This window comes from Alexandromys fortis, unplaced genomic scaffold (assembly GCF_014885135.2).
Source record: "Alexandromys fortis isolate MF-2015 unplaced genomic scaffold, M_Fortis_MF-2015_v1.1 scaffold_90, whole genome shotgun sequence".
Classification (NCBI taxonomy): Eukaryota; Metazoa; Chordata; class Mammalia; order Rodentia; family Cricetidae; genus Alexandromys; species Alexandromys fortis.
The window spans coordinates 153,547-162,311 of NW_026067985.1; the positions used below are offsets into that span (position 1 = coordinate 153,547).

Consider the following 8,765-nt stretch of genomic DNA (forward strand, 5'->3'; position numbering starts at 1 on the left):
AAAGGCGTGCGTCACCATGGCCCGGCTAACAATACTTAAAGGTAAACAAAAGAAATATATTCCTTTGAAAAGGAAAATTACAAGGCACTAATGCAGGGAACTCAGCATGGGTTAGAGACCAGCCTTGGCTACATAGTTAGGCTTGTGCATACTTGGTACAGAGCGAGACCCTGTCTCAAAGAAACTGTCTTGAATCCTCCCCCCCCCCCCGCCACCAAACATCAAAAATAGAAACTGAGATTTTCAAAAAACAGATGTGATGACTCGTGTCTATAATCCCAGCACTTTGGAGGCCGAGGCAGGATGATTTCTGTGAGTTCAAGGCCAGCCTGAGCTACAAAGTTTGACCCTTGTCTCAAGGAAGTTCAGAAGAAAGGGAGGGAGGGAGGGGAGAGGGATTTGAACAGTCTGAAGCAAGTGACCAGTTACTGCTTGCCTCTTCCAGCTGAATATACTGTGGATATTTTTTGTCAAGCCCTTTCTCCTAGCACCAGCGCCTTGGGTTAAATGTTGTACTATGCAATGAAAGGCTGAGCATCCTGCCTGACTGGAATCAATCACTCAAACTGTGACAGCCTCTCCCTCCTCCACCCTTCAAGCGCAAATCACCTCTTCAGAGCAGCACTGTCCGCAAACCAGCGTAGGGCCCTGTAAGGCATGGTCAGGATAGCCCCCATCACCAGCACGGGCACGGAGACTCAAAGGGCAGGAGACCGTCCTCAGCAGTTTTCCCAGAGTGACTGACAGTACACAGGGTCGAGCAAACAGTGGGCCCCCAATAATTACTCTTTTGTGAGGCCACAGGACTGGAGATAGAACCCAGGGCCTTGCATGTGCCAGGGTAAAGCTTTAGCCTTGAGCCCAGTCCAGCCCCGATTATTCTCTGGTGTGTATGAAGGAGCAGACTGTTGCATGGAGAAGCCCAACCCTACTCAGCCATGAAAGGCTTGGCTACACACGGACCTCCCAGAAAAGGAAATGTTGACCCAAGACCCATGTCCTGCGCTGCATCCAAATTTAGATAGGGGACAGCCATCCCCTCCCTTCCTGGTTGCTGTCTGTTCCTATCAGGGGTGGGTCTTAGGCTGCAACCTGGCAACAGAATGTGTGCTGTTGGCTGCCCAGGCAACCAGGGCTCGCTCAGCCTTGGGCTTCTGGGAGTTCCAGGCAGGGGCAGCACTCTCTGTCTATGCCCCTCAATTTTGCTAAGGCGGCTGAAGATACCTGAAGGTGAATGGCAGTGGCATGGGAGGAGTATTTCCGACTGGTCTTCCAAGAGAAAGCGCCTGTGTGAGTGCTGCCAGGAGCGGGTGGGTGGGGTGAGAGGGGGGTGAGTAGACAGATTGGTCATCCCTTCTCCTGGAGTCCCTGCAGCCTTTGGCCAGTCTTGTGGTGGGCTGCAAAGGCCCTAAGAGAATCTCTAGCTCAGACCCTACACGTCTCCCCCAAGGTTTTGTTAGAGCCCAGCTGGTCCCTGCGCTCCTAGGATAGCTAGCCTGCTCCTGTCCCAGCCTTGGCCAGTATCTTACAGAGATGAAATCCTTGAACCAGGGTGGAAAAGAGTTTTCCAGCGAGCTGCTGTGGAGTGGAGAAGTGGCATTTTAAGGATATCAGCCCTGTGACACTTTGTTTGGGCACAGTGGGACACCCTGGCCCTAAAAGTAGGTATCTGTAAAACTAGGAGGAGTGGACACTTCTGATGATGGCAGAGCTGGGCAAGCCAGTTGAGTGAGAAGTCAGACTCTGTCTGACTCCTTCCCATCCTTCCGGGAGAGCCAGGCGCCCACACTCAGCCTCTCTTAGACCACTCCCCAGAGAGGAATGCCCCCTCTCTGTGCGGTCAGAGCAGGGACCAGTTTCTACACCCCATCTGCTCAGCCTATAGTCATCCTTCCAAGTGACACCTTTACAGCTACAGAGGCCAGAGTTCATCTTTATTCCTCTCTCACCCCGCCCCGCTCCATCAGCTCTGTCATCAAGCTGTAACCAGAATGGATCCATCCTCCCCTGTCAATCCTGCCCGCTCTGATCAAAATGACATTCTTTCTGGGGTCCCTACGCCCCACCACTGAGCACACATGGTCCCCAGCTCCTCACAGCAGCCACAGGATTGTCTACTCCACTCAAAGCCTGCCCATGGCTCCCATCTCACCAAGAGTCGTTGCCAAGGTCTTCTTTCCCCATGGCCCGCCACTGTCTGACTTTGGACAGCTCTGATTTTCATTTCCACCCGCCATCTCCCCTCTCCACTCTCGACTTGATGGTTCCTTCAGCAAACCCAGGTGTTTCGCTAGGATCCTGGGTCTTTCTTGGCTGTTCCCTTGGCCTGCAGCTGTCAGTGCTACTCGCTCCCTGTGGCCTTTTGCTCAGAGAGACTTTCTGACTCCATATTGAAAACTGCCTCTGGCTTTTCTGTGCCGATATCGCACCCGCCAACATGGTGAACGTTCCTAAGACCCGCCGTACATTATGCAAGAAATGTGGCAAACACCAACCCCACCAAGTGACCCAGTACAAGAAGGGCAAAGATTCTTTGTATGCCCCGGGAAAGCGGCGTCATGACAGGAAACAGAATGGCTATGGTGGGCAGACTAAGCCTAGTTTCTACAAAAAGGCGAAAACTACAAAGAAGATTGTGCTGAGACTGGAATGTGTGGAGCCCAACTGCAGATCTAAGAGGATGCTGGCTATTAAGAGATGCAAGCATTTTGAACTGGGTGGTGATAAGAAGAGAAAGGGCCAAGTGATCCAGTTCTAAGCTGACCTTGTTATGAAGACAATAAAATCATGAGCTTTCACTCAAAAAAAAAAAAAAGAAAAGAAAAAGAAAACTGCCTCTGGCCCACGGAACTTTACATGCCAGGGGCCACCGTGTGGTGGAGCAGTGTTTGCTGTTATTATCTGCGTTCGCTGTCTGTGGTGGTGGTGGGGGGTGTAGTTTCCATCAACATGAGTTTCTGTCTGTCTTCTTAATGACTGCAATTACTCTAACTAGGTACACTACCTGGTATAGAACAAGTGGTCAGCAAACCTGTGAACAATTTAAAAACCCGAAAGCCAGTAGGCATGCCAGCCTCAAGTCTGCCATCCTAACATTCAAGAGGTAGAGGCGTGTGGCTCAAGAGTTCAAGGCCATCCTCAGCTACAAAGTTAGCTCAAGGCTAACCCCACTTACAAAAAAAAAAACCAACTAACTCAGTAAGTGATGAGTGGGGGCCATTCCAGGCACCCCCAGGAGTCTGGGGCCCCAAATCTTCTTCTTGTAACCTCCTTCTCTTTGGGTCCCTCCAGGAAGCCGGTAGAGCAGAATATGGTCCGCTTTCCACCTCTGCTGAGTCTCCTGGAGAAGAAGCAAGAGCTAGCAGCTGCAGACCAGGGTCTGAAGGTCCAGAAGGAGGTGAGCCTCAGTTGCTGAAATTTGGGGTGCCCTCAGGCACACACTGGTGGTGCCCAATGGAGGTTACACAGTCTGGAGTGAGTCTGCTCTGAGCCCTGATGCTCCTATCTATCAAAGGAAGATCTAGTGAGAACACACGTGTGAGCATGGGGCACCTACTGCGTGCTGTGCTCAGCACTGGCCCTTGCCCTCCTGAGTCTCACAGTCTGGAGAGGAAAACAGGTGTCCAGGTAGGGGTTGCCGAGCGGGAAGGTACTGGGCAAAGGCTGTCAGATTCTGGGGGGAACCTCTGCTCCCCAGTGAGAGTGGACAAGCAGGACTTCCTGGAGGACAGGAGGGAGGGAGGGAGGGCTTAGGGACTGTGGGTGGGCAAACCAGATAATGCAGCAAAGGAAGAAAGGAGAAAGAGCAGGAAAGGGGGACATTTAAAACAAAAACCAGGGGGCTGAGAGATGGCTCAGAGGTTAAGAGCACTGCCTGCTCTTTCAAAGGTCCTGAGTTCAATTCCCAGCAACCACATGGTGGCTCACAGCCATCTGTAATGAGATCTGGTGCCCTCTTCTGGCCTGCAGGTATACACGCAGACAGAATGCTGTATACTTAATAAATAAATAAATATTTAAAAAAATATATTAAAAAAAACAGAATTCAGGGACAAAGCTCAGAAGGTCATGGAAGTGGAGAGATGGATGAGCCATTGTTACCCTGACTGCTCTTAAAGAGGATCTGAGTTCAGGTGCCTGCACCCATATCAGGGGCCACATAACAGCCTGCAACTCTAGGGGATCCAGCGCCCTCTTCTGGCCTCTGAAGGCACTGCACTCACATGCACGCACCTTTCCCCTAAATACACACAATTTAAAACATAATATTAAAAAAAAAAGTTTGGATGCTCACCTTCCTAGACCTGGATGGAGGGGGGAGGACCTTGGACTTCCCACAGGGCAGGGAACCCTGACTGCTCTTTGGACTGGAGGGAGGGGTGGGAAACGGGAGGAGGTGGAAACTTTTAATAATAAATTTTTTTAAAAAAAAATTAAAAAAAAAAAAAGCTCGGAGGGTCAGGTAGCTGAAACATGGAACGTCTGGAAAAGAAGTGTGAAAAGGTTGGGAGTTAGCATTCAAAGCACACAGGGGGATATAGGATGTGTTCCAGGGAGCTGGGAACATCAGGCGACCTGACATCTCTAACTGCACCCCACTCCAAGGAGTTCCACAGCAGGATGGCCACCCTGAGCCAGCGCTGGGCACAGCTGGGACAGAAAGAGCAGGCGCTGAAGGAGTCCTTCATCCGCTTTGACAAATTCCTGCAGGTCAGTGAATGATGAGGGCCGGAGGTGGATCGCAGGGGCTCCTGCTTGCCACTCTAGAGTGGCCCCCACCTAGAAAAGCCTCCTGAAGTGGGGAAATCAGATTGCCAGAGGGTGGAGGAGGAGCAGTAACACAACCTCCGCGAGTCTACACTAAGAGAGGGAATGTCGCGGCTGGTGGAGGCCGCGAGTCCTGAGGTTCCCTGATTTCCATCCTCCTCAGGAAGCCGAGGCCCGGCGAGGCCGCGCGCAGCGGAGAGCAGCTGAGGAGGGGCACGGAGTGCGACTCCGGGAGGCAGAGGCGCTGCGGCTGCGCGCACAATTGCAGGAGCTGCGGCGGGAGCGCGCCCGGCTGCAGCGCAGGCTGCGGCGCCTGGAGCCCTGCGCGCGCCTGCTGGAGCGCGTGCTGGAGCAGCTGCCGGAGGTGAGCGGCGCTGGGGGGCGTGGGGACCGCTTTGTTCTGAAGTTCTAGTCAGTGCTGACTGTGTACAAGAAACACCACCTCACGGTATACCAGGGATGCGCTGTTTTCTAGTCATCCTCTAAATCCGGTCAAGTGGGTCCTGTTATTGGCAACAACCTCATACTACAGGTCAAAAAAAAAAAAAAAAAAAAAAAGTTGCAGAAGGTTCATCTGTCCTTACGCAGTCAAGTGTGTGTGTGTGTGTGAGAGAGAGAGACAGAGATACAGAACAGAAAGACAAAGGACAGATAATAATATAAATTTTATTATTTGTGGAAGATTAGGTTTGGGGGAGAGATATTGTGTGTGTGTGTGTGTGTGTGTGTGTGTGTGTGTGTGTTTGGTTGATTTGTTGAGAAGTGAGAATATAGCCCAGGCTAGTCTTGAGTTCCCTACATAGCTAAGGCCACCCTTCAACTCCCCGAACCCTTGACAGGGTCTCTCTGTGTAGCCCTGCCTGTCCTGAAACTCACTCTGTAGACCAGGCTAGCCTTGAACTCAGAGATCCGCCTGTTTCTGCCTCCCCAGTGTTGGGGATTAAAGACATGCGCCACCACCTGCAACACCACTGCTCCAAAACCTTCACCTTACTCCTCTCACCTCAGCCTTGTGCTGCCATGATGCCCGGCTCTAGTTTGGGTTTGTTTTTGTATTGTTTTGCCTTATTTGTTTGAGATGGGGTCCCATTCTGTAGCCCAAGCTAACCAGGTACTCAGTATGTAGTTGAGCTGGCTCCAGCCTCAATCTCTCAAGTGCTGGCATTCCAGGTAACAGCCTTGGTAAAGTTCCTTGAATGAACAAGTGGTGTCAAGGAAAAGTTGTGGCGCCTAGCCAGCTCAGCTAGGTTTGATCATGGAGGCGAGAAGGTCATGAACAGGGCTCACTCAAATCCCGTTATCCTTGCTTCAGGGCCTGAGGTGTCCCATGACACATCTGGACAGAGGACGCTTCTGAGGGGTGTTGGCTAGTCAGGTGGGGAGAACAGGGGCATTGCAGGCCATGCGAGTCCCCTCTCCAGTTTCAGGAGATTCCGGAACTGGTGGCGCGCTTTGATGGCCTGGTAGACACACAGGCAGCATTGAAACTGGCAGAGCGCAAGCGACAGGTGGAGCTGGACGAGACCCATGCTCAGCTGTATCGTCTTCGGGAAACGAAGCAGGATGAGCTGCTGCGCCTGGGCCAGCAGCGTGCACAGCTGCGAGAGCAGTTGGAGGCAGCGCGTGAGCGCACACTGCAGTGGGTGAGCGTCCCCGGGGCTGGAGTGGACACACCCGCTGAGCTAACCACAAGGGCTGGGGCACCACATTGCCAAGGGTACCAGATAGTGTTTGTTCCCACCCCACATGGGTGCACCTGTCGGGTGGTGCAGCCTCCCAGACCCCAGGACCAGGTCCTGACTTTATAGCGATCTCTGCATGTGCGTTCTGTAGGAATCCAAGTGGACTCAAATCCAGAACACTGCAGCGGCCAAGACGCTGCTCCTGGGACGCACTCGAATGGCTGTGCTCAACCTGTATCAGCTTGTGCGCCTGCGCCAGAGTCAGCCTCTAGCCCTGGACGTGGAAGACACCGAGGGGCAGCTAGAGGAGGTGAGGCTCTCTGTCGCTCCTTACCCAGCCCCCACTATTGGGATGCCTCAGGGTTAAGGGTCTAGTGACTTCCTGGCCCCACACCCGGCTGCCTGGACTGTATCCGCCACGACTGCCTGTGGATTTGTGTGCCCTTTGCAGTACTGGCTAGTCACCGAGGCCAGTTCGTCTGAGCTGCCATGGCTCTTGTGATGCACACACCAAGTCCAGGAGGGTCCCGGTGTCATGTGAACCAGGCTGTCTTTGGCAGGGTCTCACTTAAGCCCAAGCTTACCCCAAACTAGGTAGCAGATAACCTTGAACTACTCACCACCACCACCCACCCACCACCCACCTCCATCTTCTGAGTGCTGGGATCACAGGTGTGCTGTGCATCTGGTCTGGCTGAGTTAGTCCCTTTTCAGCATGCCTCCGCTCTATGAGGAAGGCCCGGGGAAGGACGGTGGGCCTCTCCTGCCCACACTCCAGGCCAGGAATCAGTGATAAACTGTCACCCGACCTCACTGTCACTGCTATGCCTAGGGATGGCTATTCTGCTTTTTTCTCCTTTGGTGCTGTGTCCTTAATATATATTTACCCAGGTGATGGACATGAAGAGGGTCCAACAGGCTGCTGGGAGCTTCCCTTACTTCACAGCAGTGGCCTATGGGTGTCCGTTACGTTCATATAAATGAACAACTAGCACCACATAAAGGACACCATGGAGATGGCTACAAACAAGCCTGATCCAAAGAAAATATCACCTGACGTGGTGGGACACTGGGTTGGCAGGGAGCCAGCTGGAAACTGGCAAAGTGGTTACAGATCATTCAGTGGCTGGCCATGGTGGCTCAGGCCTTTAATCCCAGCACTCTGGAGGCAGAGGCAGATGGATCTCTGGGAGTTCGAGGCTAGCCTGGTCTACAGAGAGAGCTCCAGGACAGCCAGTGCTACAAAGGGAAACACTGTCTCAAAACACTCAGGAGGCAGAGGCAGGTGGATCTCTGTGAGTTCGAGGCCAGCCTGGTCTACAAGAGCTAGTGCCAGGACAGGCTCCAAAGCTACAGAGAAACCCTGTCTCAAAAAAAAAAAAAAAAAAAAAAAAAAAAATTCAGTGGCATACACCTGTATTTTCAGGAGACTGAGGCAGGCGGATTTGCCATGAGTTAGAGAACAAGTTTGAGCTGTACTTGACAGTAAACAAGACAAACATTTGGGAGGCTGTACTGGACACCATCAATGCCTCTCCCGTGGTGTTTCCAGGCCCACCACTGCCCTGAGCCTCCCTGTAAAGGGTGGGGACAGGAAGTGATCTGGCCATGTCACTCCTGCCCCCAGGTGAAGCTGTTTATCATGGACCTCTCAGCCACACTGGCCAGCCTTGCCCAGGCTGAGCCCACAGTCACGGTATCCTAGTCCGGCCAGACAAGCAGTGAAGGGGACCCGAGGGACCGAGTCCCACGTTTCTGGGTGTACAGGCTCAACGCAACGGCTCTCTGAATACCCTTCCTCCTGGGCAAGATGGAGCTGTGCCAGCCCACAGGACACTCAACTAAGTAGACTACCGTCAGTGGGCTGACAGCTGTGCTGGGCCCTTCACCCACCTCACAGGCTGGGGACAGGCCTCCCTCCCAGCTGGGGACACAGACAAGCTTAGCCACGCTGATGTACTCCAAGACCGGCACTTGCTAAGCAAGGTGGATCCAAGCAGTAAGTGGCTGTTGGTAGCATCAGCTCGGTGGGGTCAAAATGGTAGTCCCCCAGTGTGTGCCTGCCTGTGAGGTCCAGGTGCTGTGGGATGCTTACCTTCCCAGACCCTCAAGCAAGAGGTGGGAAAAGCCACCAGTGGGAGGAAGGACACGAGGATGGCGCAGACCGGTTCTCACCTTCACGTGCAGAAGGGTAGTGCCGCCTCCATCCTACAGCAGCCCTGAGCTGTCTCGAGCAATCGCACCCAGAGACTCATTCTTCTCATCTCAGACACAGTGAAGGCCACCTGCTCTCAGCTACTACGAAAGCTGGGACCT

The 8,765-nt window shown here is 53.1% G+C and overlaps 2 protein-coding genes across 3 annotated transcripts; both read left to right on the top strand.

Moving 5' to 3' along the window:
- The first annotated feature begins 1,147 nt into the window (after positions 1-1,147).
- Positions 1,148-8,674, top strand: Cfap73 (cilia and flagella associated protein 73). 2 transcript variants are annotated; one of them, XM_050158949.1, is made up of 8 exons: positions 1,174-1,290; positions 2,996-3,198; positions 3,292-3,397; positions 4,606-4,710; positions 4,931-5,131; positions 6,189-6,410; positions 6,601-6,759; positions 8,077-8,674. In XM_050158949.1, the coding sequence occupies exons 3-8, from the start codon at positions 3,311-3,313 to the stop codon at positions 8,152-8,154; spliced, it is 852 nt and encodes a 283-aa protein (XP_050014906.1). In that variant the 5' UTR covers positions 1,174-1,290; positions 2,996-3,198; positions 3,292-3,310; the 3' UTR covers positions 8,155-8,674. The 2 variants fall into 2 exon arrangements, with proteins under 2 accessions (XP_050014905.1, XP_050014906.1); XM_050158948.1 differs by lacking the exon at positions 2,996-3,198 and having other exon boundaries at positions 1,148-1,290.
- Positions 1,365-2,989, top strand: LOC126511659 (60S ribosomal protein L36a-like). The gene has a single exon (XM_050158953.1). It carries the CDS (start codon positions 2,438-2,440, stop codon positions 2,756-2,758), a length of 321 nt encoding a protein of 106 aa, XP_050014910.1. The 5' UTR covers positions 1,365-2,437; the 3' UTR covers positions 2,759-2,989.
- Positions 8,675-8,765: the final 91 nt, after the last annotated feature.